Consider the following 25,213-nt stretch of genomic DNA (forward strand, 5'->3'; position numbering starts at 1 on the left):
CAGTCCAAAGCAAACCCAGTCGCACGTTCACTGTCCTAGGTAGGATTAGTTAGCTTATTTGTCATGTCAAATTCGTGGCCACTCGTGGTGTCACCTGCACCATATGTTTGGTTCCCGCAGTGGAGCTTACAAAGCATTGATACGCACTTCTCGTGTTCTATTTTCTACACCAAACCTCGTTGTTTTGCCCCATGCATGGCATCACGCTACACATTCCCGACATGTTTCACTCCAGCCACAGTCCGCCGCAAACTCACTCGCATGGCCCAGTGGCGTCACTAGGGTTGGTGTCACCTGGTGCGGTAAAATATGGTGTCACCCCCCCCCCCCAATAAAAATTTTCAAATATTTTTTACCCTACTGTTTGCTCTCTGTTCTCCTTTCTTCCCCTTTTGTCTCTCTCCCTATCCATCTTTCTTGTGCGTTCTATGCCTTCTTCTTTCTCTCCATTTTTTGTCCCCTCCCCCCACCTCTCTTTCTCCAGAACCGCAATTCACATCTCAGGAGCCTATAGGCCAGGGGCGTACCTAGAGCATTTGGCACCCGGGGCGGATCCAATATCTGGCACCCCCCCCCCCCACACGTTAAAATGTAAAAACACCCCACTGTGCCCCCTGCATACCTCTGCATCCTTCAATATCTTTTTGTTACTACTGTGTACCCCTCTCCACAACTGCCCCTCTGGACCCCTTTACATTACACAGCCCCCTGCACCTCTGGACCACTTTACATTGCACAGTACCCTGCACCTCTGGACCCCTTTACATTACACAGCCCCTGCATCACTGGACCCCTTTACATTACACAGCACCCTGCATCACTGCACCCCTTTTACATTACACAGCCGCCTGCACCTCTGCACCCCTTTACATCACATAGCCCCCTGCACCTCTGGACCCTTTTACATTACACAGCCCCCTGCAACCCCTTTACATTACACAGCACCCTGCACCTCTGGACCCTTTTACATTACAAAGCCACCTGCACCTCTGGACCCCTTTACATTACACAGCACCCTGCATCACTGCACCCCTTTTACATTACACAGCACCCTGCATCACTGGACCCCTTTACATTACACAGCACCCTGCATCACTGCACCCCTTTTACATTACACAGCCGCCTGCACCTCTGCACCCCTTTACATCACATAGCCCCCTGCACCTCTGGACCCTTTTACACTACATAGCCCTCTGCACCCCTTTTACATTACACAGCACCCTGCATCGCTGGCCCCCTTTACATCTCATAGCCCCTGCACCTCTGGACACCCTTTACATTACACAGCACCCTGCATCTCTGCACCCCTTTTACATTTACACAGCACCCTGCATCACTGGACCCCTTTACATTACACAGCACCCTGCATCACTGCACCCCCTTTTACATTACACAGCCGCTGCACCTCTGCACCCTTTACATCACATAGCCCCCTGCACCTCTGGAACCCTTTTACACTACACAGCCCTCTGCACCCCTTTTACATTACACAGCACCCGGCACTCTGGACCCTTTTACATTACACAGCCACCTGCACCTCTGGACCCCTTTACATTACACAGCACCCTGCATCACTGCACCCCTTTTACATTACACAGCACCTGCATCACTGCCCCCCTTTACATCTCATAGCCCCTGCACCTCTGGACCTTTTACATTACACAACACCCTGCATCACTGCACCCCTTTTACATTACACAGCCGCCTGCACCTCTGCACCCCTTTTACATTACACAGCCGCCTGCACCTCTGCACCCCTTTACATCACATAGCCCCCTGCACCTCTGGACCCTTTTACACTACACAGCCCTCTGCACCCCTTTTACATTACACAGCACCCTGCATCACTGGCCCCCTTTACATCTCATAGCCCCCTGCACCTCTGGACCCCTTTACATTACACAGCACCCTGCATCACTGCACCCCTTTTACATTACACAGCACCCTGCATCACTGGACCCCTTTACATTACACAGCACCCTGCATCACTGCACCCCTTTTACATTACACAGCCGCCTGCACCTCTGCACCCCTTTACATCACATAGCCCCCTGCACCTCTGGACCCTTTTACACTACACAGCCCTCTGCACCCCTTTACATTACACAGCACCCTGCACCTCTGGACCCTTTTACATTACACAGCCACCTGCACCTCTGGACCCCTTTACATTACACAGCACCCTGCATCACTGCACCCCTTTTACATTACACAGCACCCTGCATCACTGGCCCCCTTTACATCTCATAGCCCCCTGCACCTCTGGACCCTTTTACATTACACAACACCCTGCATCACTGCACCCCTTTTACATTACACAGCCACCTGCACCTCTGGTCATGTCAGCTAAAACATGGTGTCACCCCTCTAGTGGGTGTCACCCGGTGCGGCCCGCAACCCCCGCACCCCCCTAGCAACGCCACTGGCATGGCCCACTGTCGCAAGTAAGATTTGTTATTAGATTCTTTATGTCCTATCAATTTGCTACCATTCGTTGTCTCCCATATCGTTCATTAGTGGCCCCTACGGAACCTACAATTCAAACAGGCGTTGTCCTTCTACCTTATACTGCTTGCTTAAGGTACAAACAAACCAGGTGTTTCTATCCTTTCTCAGTAACCCAATTCTTATTGATTGAGACCTTGCAACCATGCAAATCATCTCAGCAGTCTGATACCCTTGTTGAGACCCTTGCAACACATGACCCTTACAAAATGCAAAAAAAAAAAAAGAAAACGCAAAAAGAAAAAATATATATAAAAACGCAAAAAAAAAAAAAATTCCCACCACGTAATCTCAGCTCAGCAACCTGACACCTGTTGAGACCGTTGCAACCACGCAAAATTCGTCTCTGCAGCCTGACACCCTTGTTGAGACCCTTGCAAACGCAATACCGTCTCAGCAGCCCCACACCCATCGAGACTCTTGCAACCACACAAAATCCTCTCAGCAGCCTGACACCCTTGTCAAGACCCTTGCAACACATGACCCTTACAAAAGGAAAAAAATATATATGTATAAAAACGCAAAAGAAAATAAAAAACGCAAAAAAAAATATATAAAAAAATGCAAAAAAAAAAAAAAAATTGCCACCTCACAATCTCGGCCCAGCAACCTGACACCTGTTGAGACCATTGCAACCATGCAAAATTGTCTCAGCAGCCTGCCACCCTTGTTAAGACCCTTGTAACACATGACTCTTACAAAACGCCAAAAATAAATAAATAAAGATATATAAAAAAACGCAAAAAAAAACGCAAAAAGAAATATAAAAGTGCAGAAAAAAAATTGCCACCACACAATCTCGGCCCAGCAACCTGACACCTGTTGAGACCATTGCAACCATGCAAAATCGTCTCAGCAGCCTGACACCCTTGTTGAGACCCTTGCAGATGCAATACCGTCTCAGCAGCCCCACACTCATCAAGACCCTTGCAACCACACAATACCGTCTGAGCAGCCTCACACCATTGTTGAGACCCATACAAACGCAATACCGTCTCAGCAGCCCTACACTCATCAAGACCCTTGCAACCACGCAATACCATCTCAGCAGCCTGACACCATAGTTCAGACCCTTTCAAATGCAATACCGTCTCAGCAGCCCCACATTCATCAAGACTCTTGCAACCACGCAATACCGTTTCAGCAGCCTCACACCATTGTTGAGTCCCTTGCAAACACAATACTGTCTCAGCAGCTCCACACTCATCGAGACTCTTGCAACCATGCAATACCGTCTTGAGCAACCTCCCACTCGTCAAAGACCTTTGTGACCATGCAGTCTCGCCCCAGCAACCTGGCATTCATTGAGACCCTTGCAGCCAGACAAATCATCTTTGGCCTCATGTACACTGCTGTTGGTAAACAGACATTTAGGAACAGTTGGGTGTTTTTCAGACGCCCCTGATTTCTCCTCTGTTATCTTATTAGTACATGTAGACAGGATCATTCATAGTCGTTTCTAGGCAGTTGAGTTTAGGAACCTTCCCGAAAAAAAAAATGGGTTCAGACGGATGTTCAGAGGCATTCGAAACGCCAATGCCTGTAACAGCTTGTAAACACTGCCAGATGCGGTAACTCATGTTTACCAGCGTTTCATTCACAGTCGTTTTCATAAAAAATAAAGGGGAATATTGTCTCAGCAACTTGACACTCATTTGAGACCCTTGCTAAATGTAATATCATCTCAGCTACCTCACACCCGTTCAGACCTTTGCAGCCATACAAAGTCGTCTTAGCAACCTGACACTCATTTGAGACCATTGCAAATGCAATATCGTCTCAGCAACCTGACACCCATTCGGACCCTTGCAGCCATACAAAGTTGTCTCAGCGGCCGACACTCATTTGAGACCATTGCAAAACGCAACATCGTCTCAGCAACCCCTCACTTGTTGAGACCTGTGCAACCACACAATGCCATCTCAAAACAAACCTCATAATCATCGAGACCTTTGCAACCACGCAATATCGTCTCAGCAAACCAGACTGAGACCCTTGAAACCACGCAATACCATCTCGGCAAACCAGACTGAGACCCTTGAAACCACGCAATGCCGTCTCAAAAAAAACCTTCATACTCAAGGCCCCTGCAACCACACAATATCGTCCCAGCAACCTGACACTCACTGACACCCTTGCAACCGCACAATATTGTCTGCAGTAGTATAAAACACTTTGCGGCACGCACCTACGTGCAAACCCAAATACAAACTAAACTTGTAAACACACCTCAGTGACAAACAATCAGCCACACAAACACACAGTGGCACCCAGTTGGCCATTCATCTTCAGTGGCAAGCGGGCCACTCATCTTTTCTCTGTTTTTCCCTGCGGTTAGTTCAGGTTTTCATCCAGTGCCAGCGAGTGCACGTTGGCCTGCGAGTGCACGTTGGCCTGCGAGTGCATGTATATCGTCTTGTTGAGCACCTGTGTATTGTCTTGATTTTCTCACACCAATGCAAGATCCAGTCCAAGTTCTTAAACTAGACCAAGCATCAGTAGCAGACTTGGCTATGTGGGACAACTTCCCCACCTGATAGAACAGCATTTCAATCTTTATCCCGGCAGTGTCAGCCGAGCCACCAAGGGCTTTTGCAGCCATTTTTAGGCCGCCACTGGTTCTCCAAACCTTGGCCCCCAGAAATTCTCTTAAAATTTTGCTTCACCCAGTCTTCATCACCCCATCGTGGCAGCTGCCCAGGTCTGGGACCACACTTGAACAGGACAGACACTGTTCTTCACCACAGACAATCAGGCCACAGCCGACATCATCAATTAAGGTAGATCTAAGTCACTCCCATCACTTCCTGCGCAGGCTCGCGCAGCTGTCACTTCCGTCACCAGTTAATATCGTATGTAGACCTTTTCCAGGCAAATGCAAAAAGCAGCTGTTGCGCTTTCCTATTCCAACATTGGAATGGATGTTTTTTCCAGCAACAACCTGGAGCCGACCCAACAACTATCCCTGTCCCACCATGGACATTGCTGACGATGGACTGAAGTCGCATCTCACCAACGCAATCCAACTTATTAACCACTCCTTGGCACGCAACACACTGAAGGCCTATCGCACTGCTTGGAACACTAATGGCAAATTTTTGACCCCTTGCCCCGGAGCAGCAATAGGCAACGTTGGACACATCCTAGCCTTCATATCGTATTGCCACATGCAGCTGACCATTTCTCACAATACTATCACTCCATATCTAGATGGCATCCACCATTTCCTGTCCCTGCAGGACCCCAGTAAACCGTATTCTCGAGCCCATGCAGTCAAGTCCCTCCTACAGGGCATACAGAAGCACCAACCTGTAGTCAGTGGCAAGCGCCTACCTTTCAAGAGTCCCCTCTTTAGGGACATGTCTGAAATCCTTACTCGTTCCCTGTTTAGGGCTTTGCCCAGACTAGTCACCCAAACAGCCATCTACCATGCCTTCTACGGTTCCCTACAACCTAGTGAATTTAGTCAGCGGCTCCGGCAGTCAGACACTGCTCCGACGCCACCCGACTCGCTTTCGAACCACTACACTCTCACAGTCTGCAAACGCAACAAACCAGCCCCTGGGGTTGACATCAACCTGTTTCAGACTAACAACGCCTGACGGTGCTCGACCCACTACTGCTCCATCTACCCAGCCAATCTGATGGTAGCTCGTTGCTACACTTTCTAAACCAGCTCTCTGAGTGTCAGCCAGTGTGTCAAGCATGTCAGAATCCTCCTAAGTAACTTGTGCTTCAAACCCCAGTCAGTTCTCTGGACATTCTTTCCGAATTAGAGCAGCCTCAGTTGCCTGCCAAGATAATCAAGATACCAGGCTGATGGAAGTCTCCTTGTTTTTCCACATACATCCCAAATCCTCATGAAGGAATGGCACAAGCCTTTACCAAGCTGGCTCAATAAATACAAGAAATCAATATAAACTATTTCCCTATCTGAGTCTTTTGCCCCCTTTTCTTGGCATACTGACCAGACCACCAAGGCACACTTCAGGTCTATTTATGTTGTAAGTCTTGTCGCGTGTTTATGTGATCCACATCTCTCTCGGTCAGAGGGTAACGACCATAAATAAGAAGGCCAGTATGGTGGCCTGAGTTTATGGGAGGAGCCCGGAGGGTATTTAAGCAGCCCACTCACACATGCTCTTTGTCGGTTCAGTGTGCGGTACTACACGTTACTGGGCCGACTCTTCCCAGCTCACCTCATGTCCGTGAGTCTGCGCATTCAATCGCATTCGACACCCTCCCGCCCTCCCCTTTTTCAGGGCACTTCTCAGCATATCCTTCTTCAATTAACTACCCATTACTTACTTTGGGTATGCCCCCTTTTCTTGGCATACTGACCAGACCACCAAGGCACACTTCAGGTCTATTTATGTTGTAAGTCTTGTCGCGGGTTTATGTGATCCACATCTCTCTCGGTCAGAGGGTAACGACCATAAATATATATATATAGTTGTACTCTTGATGCTAATAAATACTGTGTTTATTAGATCTGACTGGGAGCATCACCTGGATCACATCCCGATCAGCATGACAAAATAAGACCTACCCCGATAATAAGACCTAGCAGGATTTTCGGGGAGGGCTGCAATATAAGCGCTACCCCGAAAATAAGCCCTAGTTTAAAGTAGTTGTAAACTGCTAGAATCCTCACTAATGCAGTGTTCTATAGTGTGGAAGGTGTGTGTTTGCTGTGGTCTGCTTTAATCGGGTACCTTCTTTTAGTGCCGCTTTATTATCTCCAGCTGCTCTCCCCTTCTCTTCTTCTGGCTGTCAGTGGGGGATCTCGACCCCTCCTCCATTCGAATTGCCAGAGCGGGTCACGGGAAAAGCGCTGCTCAGCTAATCTTCACTGCTCTCCCCTTATCTTCTCCTGACTGCCAGCGGGGGATCTCCACCCCCCTTTCCTCTGCATTGCTCAGTGCGGCAATGAAAGCGCCCTTCTGATCTCTGCTGCTCTCTTCTTCTGACTGTCAGTGGGGGATCTTGACCCCCCTTCCTCTGCATTGCTCGGTGCGGGCAATGAAAGCACTGTTCATCTGACCACTGCTGCTCTATTTTTCTCCTGACTGTCAGTGAGGGAACTTGACCCCCCTACCTCTGCATTGCTCAGAGCAGGTCATGGAAAGTGCCGTTTATCTTCACTGCTCTCCCTTTCTCTTCTCCTCCTATCAGCGGTGGATCTCGGCACCCCCCTTCTGCAGTGCTCAGTGCAAGGAAGACAGCTAAAGCAAGTCATGGAAGCGTCGAGCAATGCTTTAGGAAAGTGAGACATACACATTTTGTATTGTATATTGATGTAGTGGCAAGGATTTTGTCAGTTTACAAGCACTTTTGCTATTATTAACACTTGGCACATTGCATGGCAAGCCCTACCCCGAAAATAAGCCCTACTGTGTTTTTGGTGGCCAGAATTAATATAAGACCCGGGCTTATTTTCGGGGAAACACGGTATGTGACCAGCTGGGGGCTCAGCTCTCTATAACCAATAGTGCCAGCCTTCCCCTGCATGCACCCATAATGTCACCAGCACTAGGTCATAATAGACTGCCGCCACTGCCAAGGAGACAGATGCCAGACCAGCGCTGTCAATAGCAGGGGCAGGACAGCTGGGGAACCCCACAGTGGCAGAACACCAGGGCCGGGTGGCAAGACAACCTTTGCAACCCTGAGAGTTCTCACACTGCTTTGGACCCATTTATTTTCTTGGTGTGCTGGTGACATATATCTCTTGTTTTCTGCCACCCTGGGGGGCCCCAGTATAGTAGGAAGGGAGCTCACTGCAAAACATGTGAAAGGGCCTGTTGTGGGGTCGTAGTAAAGGGCCCCAGGAGATTATATATATATATATATATATATATATATATATATTTGCATTTTATAGTTGGCCCCCCTACTTTTGTCCCTGTCCCCCCATGTGCCCCCCCTAAATATGAAATCTGGAGATGCCACTGCTACCAATTGTCTCCACCTTGTTGGGACATAGTCCCTGTCCTCCCCTATTCATAAGGCAATATCATTTACCCTTGTTTATTTTTCTTTCCAGTATATTACTTTATAACACTCCTGATGAATGGCTGAAATAGCAGGAAACTCTTTTAGTGCCCCTAGATGCCAACAGTTACCTGTCTCTATTTCATATGTTTTTCAACTGATTTATTTGTACTGCATTCTATGAGCAGCATATTTAGAGTAAGGCCGGGTACACACGAACAAACATGTACGGTGAAAGCGGTCCGTCGGACCGTTTTCAACGTACATGTCTGCCAGAGGGCTTCTGTACGATGGTTGTACACACCATCGTACAGAAGTCCGCGCGTAAACATTACGCGGGGCGTGTCCGCGTCGTCGCCGCGACGATGACGCGGCGATGACGCAGAGACGTGGGCGGGCCTGCCATTTAAAGGCTTCCACGCATGCGTCGAAGTCATTCGACGCATGCGAGGGACGGCGGGCGCCTGGACATGTACGGTAGGTCTGTACTGACGACCGTACATGTCCGAGCGGGCAGGATTCCAGCGGACGGTTTTAAAACACGTCCAGGAATATTTGTCCGCTGGGAAAAGGCCCGGCGGGCAAATGTTTGCTGGAATACGGCCCGCTCGCGCCCACACACGACCAAACATGTCTGCTGAAACTGGCCCGCAGACCAGTTTCAGCATACATGTTTGGTCGTGTGTACGGGGCCTAAGTCTTGTGACTGCCTATCTATTTGATACAAAATATCTGATATGTATTCAAGATTGTAATAAATCATGTACTGTAACTTAAAGGGTCACTAAAGGAAAACATTTTTTTTGCTGAAATGAATGTTTACAGGGTATAGAGACAGAGGGCCAGATTCTCAGAAGAGTTACGATGGTGTATCTCTGGAAACACCGTCGTATCTCTGTTTTTTGACCTGGGTATCTATGCGAGTGATTCCTAGAATAATTTTCGCATAGATACGGCCAAGATCCGACAGGTGTAAGTGACTTACACTGTCGGATCTTAAATGTAATTCGCCGCCGGCCGCTAGGTGGCGTTTACGTTCAGGTCTCATTTGTTTATGCAAATGAGCCTGATACGCCAATTTCCGAACGAATTCGCGTTGCGTAGCCGTCGCTTACATCGTTTGCGTAAGCGTAAGGTTACCCCTGCTATATGAGGGGTAACCTTACGCCAGTCCGCCGTATGCCATGTTAAGTATGGCGTCGGGTCCGCGTCGTCTTTTCCCGTCGGATACGTCGTTTTCCTAAGTCGTTCTTGAATACGACTTTACGTCAATGACGCACACGTCGGCGTCATTGACGTTTTCTGTCGAGAACTGGAGCATGCGCACTGGGCTATTTTAAGCCCGGCGCATGCGCAGTTCGATCGGCACGGGGGCGCTCTTAATTTAAATACAAGCCGCCCCCTTGGAAATACGCGGGGATATGCCGGGCCAATTACACTACGCCGCCGCAAATTACGGAGCAAGTGTTTGGGGAATACAGCACTTGCTCCTGTAATTTGGGGCGGCGTAGTGTAAATAGCTTACGCGACGCCGCCGCAGGATCTATCAGAATCTGGCCCATAATAGTTAACTGGAAATGGAGTAGGACAAATATAGGAGAGGAGGAACACAAAGTCGAATGAGGGTAGAGTTTTTTTTTTTTTCACCTCAATAGTATCACCTTGGGGGGGGGGGTCAATGAGACGGGCAAATCACCTAAAATGGGAAGTAGGTTAAACGGATCACTAGGAAGTAATCAAAGTTGAAGATATTTTTCTTCATCATAAAGAACAATTATATATAGATACACACGAACACCATGGCTACTAGTGGCCTCTTATGAGGTTTTGGAAGGGGACCACACCTCCCCTTATTCTACAGGGGTAAATCTCTCCTGTCGGATTTTCTAACTATTTACACTATGTTAAGGCAGGTGGGGGGAAGGCCATGAAGGCCGATACACACAATCACAGGAGATTAATAGTTAAACACTAGGCACATGGTTAACTAACACTACTGTATAATTTTTTTTTTCTTTTTTTTCTTCTCCTCTCTCTCTCCTGCTCCATTTTTCGCGGGAGATAGAAGGACATAGTAGGGATAGAATAGACCTAAGACATACCCCACTGTATAGAGGGGTAAGGTAGAGGAGGAGAGGTGCGTTATATATCTTTATTTAAAAAAAAAATCCTTCTTTTCTCTTTTCGGGGGGGGGGGGGGGGGGGCAGAACAATTGATAGTTTGATATGACAACTTTAGATCTTCACTGCAATGTTAAATTGTGTAAAGCAAGTAAATGATGGAATATAAGCATGTATAATGTTGTAACGAATATTGGGAATAATAATAAAAATTTTGATTATAAAGACATAATAGTTAACTGATTCCTTTTAAAAATGATTAAAAATAGATAAAAACCAATCATATAATGTACCTACAGTTTTGTTTCATTTTTGCTGTTGTTTCCTGGTTCTCTGATATAAAGAGCCAGAGAGCCAATAGAGGGCAGTAAAGGTTTTGCAAAACGAAACTGGATTGGTGCTGAGAAGTTTGAGACACACAGTAATGACACCTCCTTGATTAGTCACCACAGTGAGAAATCTCCCAGTACTGTGGTGATCAGGAAACAGACAACCAGGAAGTGTTCAGAACAGAGAGGAATTACAGCAACATCAAAGCAAAAACGAACAATGATGACATGAAACCAGGACTGCAGTAAAGTAAAGGAAGCTATTTAGCTAAAAAAAAAAATTCCTTTAGTGACCCTTTAATTTTTATGTTATTCCCTTTGACATGGCATTCCCTCACTTAAAGTCCCACAAATTATTCTCTTCTATCTAAAAAAAATATTGGGCTAGATTCAGGTAGGGGCGCGCAATCGAACGGCGGCGCAGCATATCGTATTTACGCTACGCCGCCGCAACTTACAGGAGCAAGTGCAGTATTCACAAAGCACTTGCTCCGTAAGTTGCGGCGGCGTAGCGTAAATTGGGCCGGCGTAAGCGCACGTAATTCAAATGTGTAAGGGGGGGCGTGTTTTATGTTAATGTGTGTTGACGTGATTGACGTTTTGTACGAACGGCGTGTGTACATATCCCAGTGTGCATTGCTCCAAATGATGTCGCAAGGACGTCATTGGTTTCGACTTGAATGTAAATTACGTCCAGCCCTATTCGCGAACGACTTACGCAAACGACGTAAAAAAATCAAAAATCGAAGCGGGAATGACGTCCATACTTAACATTGAGTGCGCCTCATAGAAGCAGGCACAACGTTACGCCGAAAAAGCCTTACGCAAACGACGTAAAAAACGAACGCCGGGCGCACGTACGTTTGTGAATCGGCGTATCTAGGTAATTTGCATACTCTCCGGCGAAAACGACGGGAGCGCCACCTAGCGGCCAGCGTGAGAATGCACCCTAAGATATGACGGCGTAAGAGACTTATGCCAGTCGTATCTTAGGCTAATGTCGGCGTATCTAGCTTTCTGAATACAGAAAGTAGATACGCCGGCGCAGCTTAGAATTTACGCGGCGTATCTATGGATACGCCGGCGTAATTCTTTGCTGAATCTAGCCCATTGTGTTTCTGTTTCAAAATTGTTTGCTCTTTTTTTGTTTATAGCGTAAAAAATAAAAACCGCAGAGGTGATTAAATACCGCTAAAAGTAAGCGTGTGGTGAAATAAAATGATAAATTTGGGTATAGTGTTGCATGACCACGCAATTATCATTCAAAATGTTACATTCTCTTTAAGACCTCTTTCACACTGGGGCGTTTTTCAGGCGCTGTAGCGCTTAAAATAGAGGCCCAGATTCTCAAAGAAGCGCCTATCTTTAGGCGGGTGTAGCGTATCTCAGATACACTACGCCGCCGTAACTTAGAGTGGCAGGTCCCGTATTCAGAAAGGTTTTGCGCTCTAAGTTATGGTTGCGTAGTGTAAATGGGCTGGCGTAAGCCTGCTTAATTTAAATTAGGCTGGTAGGGGGCGTCTTGTATGTAAATGATTGGTGACCCCACGTAAATGACGTGCTTTACGGAGGGCGCATGCGCGCGCATGCTCAGTATCACGTCGAATTTTCAAAGTAAATTACGCCCGCTCAATGCTTAGTCGACGTGAACGTAACCTACGCCCAGCCCCATTCACGGACGACTTACGCAAACGACGTAAAATACGATGCTGTTCGTACGTTTCCGACGTCCATACCTAACATGACTTACCCCTGCTTTATGAGGGGTAACTTTACGCCGGTCCGACGCCTTACGTAAACAACGTATCTTGATGTGCCGGGCGCACGTACGTTCGTGAATCGGCGTATCTAGTTCATTTGCATATTCAACGCGGAAATATACGGAAGCGCCCCTAGCGGCCAGCGTAAATATGCACCCCAAGATACGACGGGGTAAGAGACTTACGCTGCTCGTATCTAGGCAACAGTGAGGCATATCTGATTGTATGAATCAGGCGCTGAGCTGCGACGCCTCACACTCAGGCCCCGTACACACGACCGAACATGTCTGTTGAAACTGGTCCGCAGACCAGTTTCAGCAGACATGTTCGGTCGTGTGTACGGCCGATCGGACAGGATTCCAGCGTACATTTGCCCGCCAGACTGTTTTCGAGCGGACAAATGTTTCTAAACTTGCTTAGAAACATGCCCGCTGGAATCCTGTCCGTCAGACATGTTCGGTCGTCTGTACAGACTTACCGTACATGTCCCCCCCCCGCTCCAGTGTGAAAGAGCTCTAAATGTATGTTTTTCCTGAACTTTACTACTTACTTACTTAGTAAACTTTGATTTTCTTACACAGAAATTCATCTGGAAATCAAGCTACCAAGATATTAATGTGTGCCGAATGAAAGGAAAGCATGAGGTAGGACTGATTTTTACCAAGAACAGAATTTATGAACAGGTAGTTAGGAACCATCATTCACACCTTGCATTTTATGCAATATCACTAGCACAATAACATAAAGGCTCAACTAGTTGAATGTATACAGTAAACTACATGACTCTAGTATAACAGATGCACTACTAACCCAACTTAATTTACCCATAACCAACCCCCAACCTTCTTCCCCATTAACATGGAGACCACACCATTTTGTTGGGTAAATAATAGGCCGTAGCAGCCTGTTTTATTAAAGGTAATAATAAATTAACATTTTTAACGTAAACACACCTGTCATACTAACTGAACTGACGTTGGTCTCCGCAGGCAAAAGCCTCTAACTGTAAAACACTAACTGTATATATAAACATACTACTCAAACTACTAACTACTACCTACAAAGCCATCCACAACTCTGCCCCCAGCTACATCAATGACCTAGTCTCTAAATACCAACCTAATCGTTCTCTTCGCTCTTCTCAAGACCTCCTACTCTCTAGCTCTCTCATCACCTGCTCCCATGCTCGTCTCCAGGACTTCTCCAGAGCCTCTCCAAGCCTATGGAACTCCTTACCCCAATCTATCCGCCTATCTCCTTCTCTACTAGCTTTTAGAGGATCCCTGAAAACTCTCCTCTTCAGAGAAGCCTATCCTACCCACACCTAACAACTGTATTTGCATTTGAGTCCATCTGATCATCCCCCACAGCTACTACCCTTTGTTCCACTTGACCCTCCCTTCTAGATTGTAAGCTCTAACGAGCAGGGCCCTCTGATCCCTCCTGTATTGAATTGTATTGTGACTGTACTGTCTTCCCTGATGTAAAGCGCTGCGCAAACTGTTGGCACTATATAAATCCTGTATAATAATAATAATAATAATAATATAACCATATAACTTCTCTATTGCACTGCGGTCCCTTGTGCCCTTCTGACAGGCCTCAAGCCGATGCTGGCTCAAAGACCTTCCCGACCGCAGTGCTCCATACTCATTCCCCAGGTAACCTCCGTTCTCTGGGCATCATCATATCCCCTGTCACCGACAGGTCTTCAATCATTTATTTTAACACGGCTCCTCCTTCACCCGCAGAGACCAAACCTCGCCGCTGCCACGACAATCCCTTGCAAATCTACGGAAAAACAAGCAAACACAAACAACACGCAACAACACAACACTGACATACAACTCACCACCGAAAAGGAACATCAACAACAGGGGAGGGTGGGTGGGAACTTTCCTGCGCGCTCTGCTTGCCCTGGGGGCGGGGACTTAACATTTTATCAACTCCTCTCTCCGCCCCCGCCCCCTGAGCAGCCAATGGTTAATTTGTGCCCTGTTCACTGAGTCATGTGGGCCCTCCACCAAGTCCCCTTGGTCCTAGCTCCGGGCTGTCTTGACTCTAGTATAACAGATGTACTACTAACCCAACTTAATTTACCCATAACCAACCCCCAACCTTCTTCCCCATTAACATGGAGACCACACCATTTTGTTGGGTAAATAATAGGCCGTAGCAGCCTGTTTTATTAAAGGTAATAATAATTTAACATTTTTAACGTAAACACACCTGTCATACTAACTGAACTGACGTTGGTCTCCGCAGGCAAAAGCCTCTAACTGTAAAACACTAACTGTATATATAAACATATATACATATAACCATATAACTTCTCTATTGCACTGCGGTCCCTCGTGCCCTTCTGACAGGCCTCAAGCCGATGCTTGCTCAAAGACCCTCCCGACCGCAGTGCTCCATACTCATTCCCCAGGTAACCTCCGTTCTCTGGGCATCATCATATCCCCTGTCACCGACAGGTCTTCAATCATTTATTTTAACACGGCTCCTCCTTCACCCGCAGAGACCAAACCTCGCCACAGCACCCAAGGGTAAAACCTTATCCTTGGGTGCCCCTCCACACCATAATGGCCCTCTGTATACCGTCCTGCAAGCCCAGAACCCACATATCTATACCCACATCCGTCAGGTGCACCACGTCGCCCCGCAGGTACCTCCAGGTCTCTTCCTCCAACTCCATATGACGGACTACCAGCCCCCCATTCCGAACCATAAACCTGCCCACGTCACGATTGATCTTCCGTCGGGCCCTGTTGATCCTACTCACTGACCTCGCTAATCTCCAGGCGGTCCGAGCAATCATGTCGGACCAAATTATGACCGTTTCCGGGAAAGCCATCCTCACCCTCAGGACATCAAACTTGATGTCCCTGGTGATCTCCAGCATTGATCTAACCCCTAGATCGTTGCCACCCACGTGCAGCAATAGAACGTTGGGTGGCCGGTCCAGGCGCGCATATCGATGCACCTCTCCCACCATCCTTCCCCACAGCATTCCCGGGACCCCCAGCCAGCGCACACAGGCTTCCTCCCTCGGGAAGCCCAGCTGCCGACCATCCGGCCTAACATCCGCCCGCCTAGCTCCCCATGCCACATAGGAGTGGCCCAGAATCCACACCAGGGCCGGAATCCCACCTGAAATAAAGATATGTACAAACGGGGTAATACACTGCGCATCCACACACCGGCACCCACACATCACCACCTTAAGCTCCAGGCGCACACTCCCCCCCCCCTCCCCACCGGGAATTACCCGTCCAGGAGGTGGGGGCGCACATAGCTCTGAAATCTCCTTGACTCCCACCTGCCAATTTGCTTTACCACCTCTACTCCCAAACCACTCCTCGATGCTTCAGTTGCCGCGCCAATGCGGAAAGAGTGAGAAGAAAAACCTTTCTCGTCAACTCCCAACGCACGTAGCCCTTTCTTAAAAATGGCCCCAAATTGGTACCTGGACAGAGGAGACCCATCCCCATGTATCAGAAAAGAACCTGCCGACTCAGTGCGCATACTTAGGAACGCCCGCACTGCCCCCACTGGGCACAACGGGGAACCAGGTAACGCAAAGACCAGCACCTCCCGTCCTTTTCCAGCCTGGTCCGTCTTAGACCTGCGCAGCCATATTGACACCCTGTCCCTTCCGCAACTTACCTCATGAGCTCCCAAGCCCCCGTGCTTCTTCCTGGAAGGGCTAACCAGCTCCCCTATCCTAAAGGCCCCAAAGAACGCTAATGTGAACGCCACCTTGAACAACCCCACCTCGTACTCCGACGAACAAATTGAAGGCAACTTCTCCAATAGACCCTGCAGCACCGAAAATGACACCGGGCGCCTGGAGTCCCGGGACACTTTCGCCTTCCTATACCCCTTAAGCGCTTGCCTCACCCAGAAATCCTTGGTAAAATCCTGGCAACCCCGCAGCTTAAATAGAAACGCCAGCCCTGCCATCTTTTTATTTAACGCCGCCACTGACACCCCATCCTCCATGTACCTAGATACAAAATAGAACAACAAACCCTGCGCCTCTGTCCTAAAAGGTTCCACTGCTGTCCAGCCTGCCAAAGTCTCCCATTCCCGCCATACCTTGCTGTAAGCCACCCACGTGGCCTCGCTCACCGACCTTCTGAGCCAACCAGAGATCACGCCAAAGCAATCCTCCACAGCCCATCCGGACAAGGTACTCCGTGTTGTTCCGACTCCGGCACCAACTCTCGGAACCTGTCCCACTGAAAGCGAGACAAGGCGTCAGCAATGACGTTCTCCACCCCTGGGATATGAACTGCATGAATAAAGACATTCAATTGCAAGCATCTAAGCACCAAGTGTTGCAGCAAGCGCACCACCGGCGGCGAGGAGGCCGATACCCGATTAATCGCCTGTACCACCCCCAGATTGTCGCAATGAAATCTCACCTTCTTGTCCTTGAAATCTGCCCCCCACAGTTCCACCGCCAGCACCACCGGAAACAATTCCAGCAACACCAGGTTCCTTGTAAACCCCGCTTCCACCCAGCTCGCTGGCCATGGGCCCGCGCTCCACCTGCCCTGAAAGAAGGCCCCAAAGCCTGTGGACCCTGCTGCGTCTGTGTAGAGTTCCAAGTCAAAATTGCTGACCGGGCCGGACATCCACAACGCCCTACCATTAAAAGATTCCAAGAAGGAGTGCCACACCCGCAAGTCCTCCCTGTGTACCTTTTGCAGGCTAACGAAGTGGTTCGGAGACTCCACCCCTGCCGCGCTGGCCGACAGCCATCGGCAAAAAACCCGTCCCATAGGCAAGATGTGGCATGCAAAATTCTGCTTGCCCAGCAATGACTGAAGCTCTTTAAGCCAAACCTTGCATACCCCCAACATGCCCCTTACTTCCGCCTTGAGCGCCACTACTTTGTCCTCCGGCAGTCTGCATTCCATCGCCTCTGAATCCAAAGTGATACCTAGAAACGTCATGACCGTGCGCGGACCCTCCGTCTTCTCTGGGGCTAAGGGAACCCCAAAATGGGCAGCCATGTGCTCCAGCGTAGCCAGAAGAATTGCGGCCACTCTGGAGGAAGCCGGCCCTACACACAGAAAGTCATCCAGATAATGGATAACCGAATTGAGACCCGACACGTCCCTCACCACCCACTCCAAAAAGGAGCTAAACATTTCAAAAAACGCACAGGAGATGGAACACCCCATGGGAAGGCACCGGTCCACATAAAACTGCCCCTCCCAATGACACCCCAACAAGCGGAAGCTGTCCGAGTGTACTGGCAACAAACGAAACGCTGCTTCGATGTCAGACTTTGCCATCAAAGCACCCCGCCCGTAACGCTGAACCCAGTGAACTGCGGCATCAAAAGACGTGTAACTAACTGTACAGGCCTCCGGATCAATAGCATCATTGACCGACCCACCCTTTGGAAACGAGAGGTGGTGTATTAACCTAAACTTGTTGGGCTCCTTTTTGGGTACCACCCCCAACGGAGAGACTACTAAGTCCCCCCATGGTGCTGCCGGAAACGGACCGGCCATGCGTCCAAGGGCCACCTCCTTCCGCAGTTTGTCTGAAACCACTTCCGGATGAAGCAGCGCCGACCTCAAATTGCGCGGCACCGGAGGGACCACCTCCAGCTTACACGGAATCAGGAACCCCACCGAAAATCCCCTCTCTAAAATGCCCGCTACCCCCTTGTCAGGATATCTACCGAGAAACGGTCGCATCCTTTCCACCCTCACTGGAGTCTTCCCTCTTGTTAGCAGGCTCTCCTCCACGCCCCTTGGTTTGCTTGAAACACTTGGACAGTGGGTGGGAGCCGCCGCAACCTGAGCACTCATGCTTGTACCGACAGCTTCCCCCGAACTTACAGGTGCCGGAGTTAAACTGCCAGCACATCCCTTTTGCCCGACTGCCCGGTTGCCCCTGGGTAGAGGGACCCCCGGCCCCCCCCTGAAAAAACTGCCCCGGGGCCCTGGCCGCTGTCATTAAGCACAACCAGAGGTTCATGTCTTTCTGATTCCAACGCAGGTCAGGTCTCACAGCCATCCTCTGGCGAAACTGCTCGTCGTAGCGTAGCCACGCCAATCCCCCATAGACCCTGTGAGCTTCCCCGATCGCGTTTTGGTAAATGAACAATCCTGAACAGCACTCCGGCTTTTTCTCCCCCACCACACAGGCCAAGATACTGAATGCCTGTAGCCAATTGGCGAATGTGCGCGGGATCAACCGATACCTGCGCCTCTCCTCCTCCTCCTTTTTGGACTCATCAGGCTTCCCCCTATCTAAATTAAATTTCTCTAACGGAAGGAGAGAGAAAATTTCCACATACTCACCCTTCCATATTTTGTCCCTGACCTCCGCCTTGAGATGAGTCCCTAACGACGCTTCATAGCAGACGTAGACCTCACACTTTGCTGCGTCCGCTAGGCGAATTATCTCTTGTCTGGCAGCCGTATCCCCCGCCCCTTTTCCCTCCCCGGACACCCCAGGTGACGCCGTACTTGCCGGGGCCACAGCGGGGGCTACCACCGGCGGGGGCGACAATGCCACCACCGGCGGAGCCACAGGCGCCGCCGAAGCCACCACCGCGATAGGCCCCGCCCCGGCGGGATCCACCCAAGCCGACGCCGGACCCGGTACCGCCCCCCCTGTGCCTTCAAACTTGCCCACTAGTTCCTTTATGCCCGCTAAGAACCCCGCAAACCCCCCCAACCCCGGGTCCGCCCCCCCCTAACCCCATGCCAGGGGCAAAAAGTTCACCCCCCGCCGCCCCACACACGACGGTCACCCCCTGCCCCAACATCCCCAACATCCACAACCCAGCATTCAAAATAGAAGGAGAAGCTGGCTTACCATGCTGCCTAGGGATTGGACCACTAGCCGATCGTCCCGTCTCCACCGCCGCCACCCCCCTCCTGGGGGGGAGATCATCCTCTGACTCGCTCAGCTCCCCTTCCGATCGGACCGCAGCAGGCTCTTCGCCCTCCTCAGACAGCCCGCCAGGGGAAGGATCCCTGGCTGCTGCGAGCCTGGCGGCAGCACGCACGCCAGACCCGTTCGCGGATTTCTCCGTCGCCTTCCGCAGGCCGGGGGGGGCGCCCCCAGCCCCGATGCCTCGATCACCGCTGACACTCGCGACCTCTCCATCCGTCCCCCCCTGAGCCAGGCTGCAGGCCGCGGAGGATGAAGGCCCAACAGCCGCGCTCTTCGGCCTCCCACACTGATGCCCCGCACCCCGCGCTGCAACGCGGGGGGAGGAGCCCGCCGACTCAGACTCCATGCGCCGGGCGGGAGTAGGGGCCGCCCCAGGGCTGACGGAGCGGCCGCCCGCCGAGCCCCGTCCACGGGGGGGATTCCTCCCGGTCCCCCCCTTCCTGGCAATGCTGCGTGCTTAGCGGGGGGGCCCGAAGGGGCCCGTGAATGGGGACTCCCAGTGTGATGCTGTGCTCTGGGAGAGGAATCCGGGGAGAAGCGCTCCGGAGGCCGCGACCTCCGAGCTCGTCCCGAATCCCGCCCCCCCCCTCCGTACCTGCCGCTGCTGTTCCCCCAAGTATAGGCCGCAGCTGCTCCTGGAGCCAATCCGGGCCGTGGATCGCCGCTTCAGCTTGGAGCTGGGCCCAAATGCTGGCAAGGTCTGACATGGTGTGTCTCTCCCTAAACTTTCCTGCGCGCTCTGCTTGCCCTGGGGGCGGGGACTTACCATTTTATCAACTCCTCTCTCCGCCCCCCGCCCCCTGAGCAGCCAATGGTTAATTTGTGCCCTGTTCACTGAGTCATGTGGGCCCTCCACCGAGTCCCCTTGGTCCTAGCTCCGGGCTGTCTTTCTTGGACTCAAACCTCTGCCGTCACTCACAGAAGTGTAGTTTGGAGATGAGGTCAGAAACTACTTTCAGCAGCTCATGGCGCAGACGGCTCCAAAAACTGACAAGCCTCCAAACCCCTCTCCACTCTATCCCTAAGCAAAATGTAGCGCTACCCCCGCAGGAGCCGCTGTTTGATTCAGGATCGGCTTTCTAGGTTACCTTCTTGACTTGGTCTAGGGGTGACTTCTGTGAGTGTGAATAAAGAACAAATGTCCAGACACAAATTCAGTTTCAAAGCTTTATTCCAAGGCCCAAACTGGCCAATATCAACAGGGCACACAACAGGAAAAAGGCTGATGAGCGTAGAGGAACTTTAGTATCAGGCCTTTAGATGTTAGGAGAGAGCAAGCCTGCTCTCAGCAATGATGCAGATCAATTCATCACCACCCAATCAGGGTGGGTAAAGTGCCCCCGGAAAGGCAGTTATCTCAGGCCTGGCAACCGGAGCGCCACTTGCAAAAAATCACTGGGAGGATACAGGCCTCTGCCACAGGCCTGCCTCAGGGCCTCTGCCACAGGCTGGACAATTTAGATTTAGAAAAGTCAGTTTGAGTAGATCCTCCCAGTTAGTTCAATCAATGTCACCCACTGACAGCTTAAGCATACCTGTCATACAGTGCGGCGACTGGATCCCCAGTGGTTAGTCTCGAGCCAATTCCCACCGCAAAGCTCCCAGCTTGGGATCCTCTCAGCAACAGTTTGGGACCCGGCAAGCCGCTGGGGTCCCTCTCTAATTAAGGTGCATGATGCATGACCTCGGCATGGCAGGATGCAAGAACAACCCGCCAAAAGCGCCCGCCACAGATATTACCCCCCCTCCCAGCATGCCCAACGAGGGAAAAACCCCCCTGATTGGCTGCTGAAAGGAGGTGGATCCCCCAGAATTTGTGAATGGGAGTGATTAAGCCTGCCATTCCCCACTAATTTTAGTGTAACGCCCGTACTGAAAGTAGGGGGGGGCGCTACAAAAATTTATAAATTTCCTTTAGTTTGCCTTTGTAAAGACAACATAGTAAGTAGGGGAAACAATTCCTTCCTGATCTCCCCAAGAGGCAATCAGGTTTTCCCCGGATCAACTTTACCTATAAATGTTAATACCCAGTTATATTATGTACATTTAGAAAAGAATCCAGGCATTTCGTAAAGCAATCTACTGAGCTGGCCAGAACCACCTCTGTCCCCCTGTGTTGACCGTAAAGTGAATAACTTAACACCAAGCTCACTATATGGACCCCTTATATATTTGTAAATGTTGATCATATCCCCCTTAATCTCCTCTTCTTAAAAGGGAATACATTTAGTTCCTCTAATCTTTCCTCATAGCTTAGCTCCTCCATGCCTCTTATCAGTTTGGTTGCCCTTCTCTGCACTTTCTCCAGTTCCCCAATATCCTTTTTGAAAACTGGTGCCCAAAACTGAACTGCATATTCCAGATCTCTCTCCCCCTCTCCCTATTTATGATGCATGTATATATCCTTATGCCACATACACACGATCGGAAATTCCGACAAGAAAAACTTTTTTCTCTTATCGTCCATGGAGGGACACAGCTCCTTAATTCTTGACAAGTGGTTATGTTCCCTGTTAACAGGAGAGGACTAGGCAGAAACATGTATCTTTCAACTGTCATACATGTTACATTAACAGCGTTGAACAGCCCCGCCCAGGGTGCGGTCCCTCCAGACATAACCCTCCTCACTGCAGCATGCAGCCTCAGTTTCGTTTCGCCTAGCAAGGAGAAGGACCTATGGCTCCCTTTGGGCCCAGCGCCCTGAGGAGAAATTTTATTTGACTTTTTCTTGAAGAATCTTCTTTCAACTGTCGGCTGAGAGACAGGCTGGATAATATAGATCCTTGTAGTCTACTCAGTCCAACCAGCAAGCGTGGGCACACCTTTGCAAAGAGGCTGGGTCTGCCACGCCATACCCCATGACTCCTGGGGTGGCCGGTGAGCTTTGCTCCGAGGTCCACATATGACTGGGCTGTGGTGTTGTCTCACTCACAGTGGACCGGGCTGACAGCTACCTCCATTGCGGTTGTAGTTCTGTCAGGAATGCGTCAGCGAGTCCTCGCTCGGACGGGTAAGTACAGTCCCTCCCCCTTCGGTGGGTTGGTACGGCTGGGCATTCCTGGGGTTCGGGGGTCCTCTTCTCCTCCCTTCCCTGCTCCTTTTCCCTTGCTGCATTGCTAACATTGCCGCTGTCAGGGGGGAGGGGGCCTTCCTGAGGGGACTGTGTTATCTGGCCTGTGGTTTTTCTTTTTTGTATGGGGCTTTCCTGTAAGGGGTTTTTCACGGTTAAAAAGCCCTAGGAGGCTTTTCCTGCATTTTGCAGCCATCTGGCACACAAGTCCCTGCAGATGCCGCACAGTTACCTCACGGTTCTTTTCCTCTCACACTCTGTGTGCTGGGAGCGGATGGCAGCGCTGGGCAGTCTCCTCCTGAGGGGAGTTGCCTGGGTACCCCTGATCAGCGCAGCAAGTGGGTGAGAGGCCCTAAATAGGGCTCTAGGAGCTTTTGTTTATTTGTAAGGACAGGTGTGCATATTATACATACACACTATGTAAATATTATTAATATTTGGAGTCGGTATCTGGGTCCTTCCCCAACATGTTGGTGGTGGCAGCAGGTGTTAGCACCTGAGATTCCCACAGAGGTTTTATTGTTGGTCCTGGACACGTTTGAACCTGGGGGGTCCAGTCGGCCCTGAGTCGCTGGACTTGTGTGGACCTACGGTCACACCTCCTTGAATGTGCCCGCTCTCGTCTGGTCTCGGTAGCTACCCAGGGTCGGGCCTGGCTAGTGCCTGGGTGGGAGACCGCCTGGGAATACCAGGTGCTGTCTACCGTTCATTGTCCTACTATTTTTTTTTTTTAAATCAAACAAAATGTTTTATTGAGTAAAGTTGCATACAGAAAATAGTCAACAGTTTGCGGGTATACGAAATAATCCAATTCCATAGTTACATATTCTCAATACAATCAGAACAGATTTACATGTGCAATACAATGAGTCGTCTATCTCTTCTAGATCTGTCTAACCTCGTTTCAACACAACAGGCAATCAGGAGTGCGATTTAAGTTTCAAAAGTAATATAAAGAAATAGCAAAAAGAATTGAAAATTGAGGCAGCTAGTCATATTCTGAATCGGCTGCAAAGGCTATGAATGTGGTTTTCAGTAGCACATGGAGCTCATTGCCCTGAAGAGATTATCCATACCAAATCACCTTTCCAGATAGCTTACTCAGTCACAACTCACATGAAAGAAGATCTGGCGATGTTTATTCGTCGTATGATCCGTAGAATGCAAGTTACAACAGGTAAAAGAACGATTCTTCCATGCAGGTAGAATGCTACACATAGGTCACATGAATTACAGCATTAAAATGACTGATACAGAAAAAGAGGGGGAGGAGACTGAGCAGCATGGAAACTACGGAATGCCACAAGAGACAAACTAGATAGACATTAAAGAGACAGTACATAATAAAAATAATATCATGTAACATGACACTCCCCGCCTGAAATCTTTAGATTTCAAAGTCTATTACATATATAAAGATAAGTCCAACTTGAACCTATAGGGGAAGAAACGTTAAAGGTAAAACTGGTGTGTAAACCATAGATACGAGATACCCGCAAACACAAGAAGGTATGCAGTAAATGAACAATGAAACATGACGTCCAAAAAGAGATGGCTTGAGTCCTGTAGTCTATCGTTTATAATCGTGGGACTTCAACAGTAGCACAGTCAATAGTGATAGTGATATTCTCCCCGCCATAGCAGGTATAGCCGGTACTCCTGCCTAAGTCACTCACTTGGGAGAAGAAGCACCAATTCCGTGATTGGTCCTGAGAAAGTCCGAGCAGAACCTCTTTTAGTTATCTTAATCTCAACCTTTCGAACCTTTCCGTCATCGCTGGGCATTACGCTTGTTACAAGACCCATAGGCCACTCATTGCGACAGACTTCTCTATCTTTCAGAAGAACAAGGTCTCCTACTTTGAGGTTAGGCTTGGGTGTTTGCCATTTGGAACGGCTTTGAAGGGTATGCAGGTACTCTTTTCTCCAGCGGTGCCAAAACACATTGGCTAGGTGTTGCACCCGTTTCCATTGACGCCTATAGATATCCTTCGGGTCAATCTCGGCAGAAGATATCACGGTAGTTCCAACCTTCTGAGTAAGGAGTGTGGCTGGGGTAAGGATCATTGGAGCATCAGGATCGGAAGATACTGGTACTAGAGGCCTTGCATTAATGATGGCGGATACTTCTGAGAGAAAGGTACTCAAAGTCTCATGAGTCAATAGTGAAGACTTGTGGTCCTGCAACATGGAATCGAGAATTCTTCGAGCGATTCCAATCATTCGCTCCTCAGGATCCTCCCATATGCGAAGAATGTGGTGAATTAAACAGCCAAGTACATCCATTGTTTGCTAAGAAATTGTCTAGTTGAAGTTCTTTACAGGCTCCAACGAAGTTGGTACCACAGTCGGATCTTAGCTGTTTGACAGGTCCTTTGGATGGAGAAGAATCTTCGTAAAGCGTTGATGAAACAAGACGAATTCATTGACTCGATCACCTCGATATGTACAGCTCGTATGCTGAGACAGGTAAACAACACAGCCCACCTCTTGCTATTGGCTGC

General features: G+C 49.6%; 1 protein-coding gene across 1 annotated transcript in view; it reads left to right on the top strand.

Annotated features, from left to right (window-relative positions):
- The window catches only part of SEMA6B (semaphorin 6B), a 1,705,299-nt gene that overhangs the window by 740,436 nt on the left and 939,650 nt on the right, over positions 1–25,213 (top strand). Inside the window, exon 5 of the mRNA XM_040341109.1 lies at positions 13,291–13,353. Coding sequence (XP_040197043.1) covers positions 13,291–13,353 — 63 coding nt within the window. The remainder of the gene's footprint in view (positions 1–13,290; positions 13,354–25,213) is intronic.

This window comes from Rana temporaria, chromosome 1, assembly GCF_905171775.1.
Source record: "Rana temporaria chromosome 1, aRanTem1.1, whole genome shotgun sequence".
NCBI classification, from domain to species: domain Eukaryota; kingdom Metazoa; phylum Chordata; class Amphibia; order Anura; family Ranidae; genus Rana; species Rana temporaria.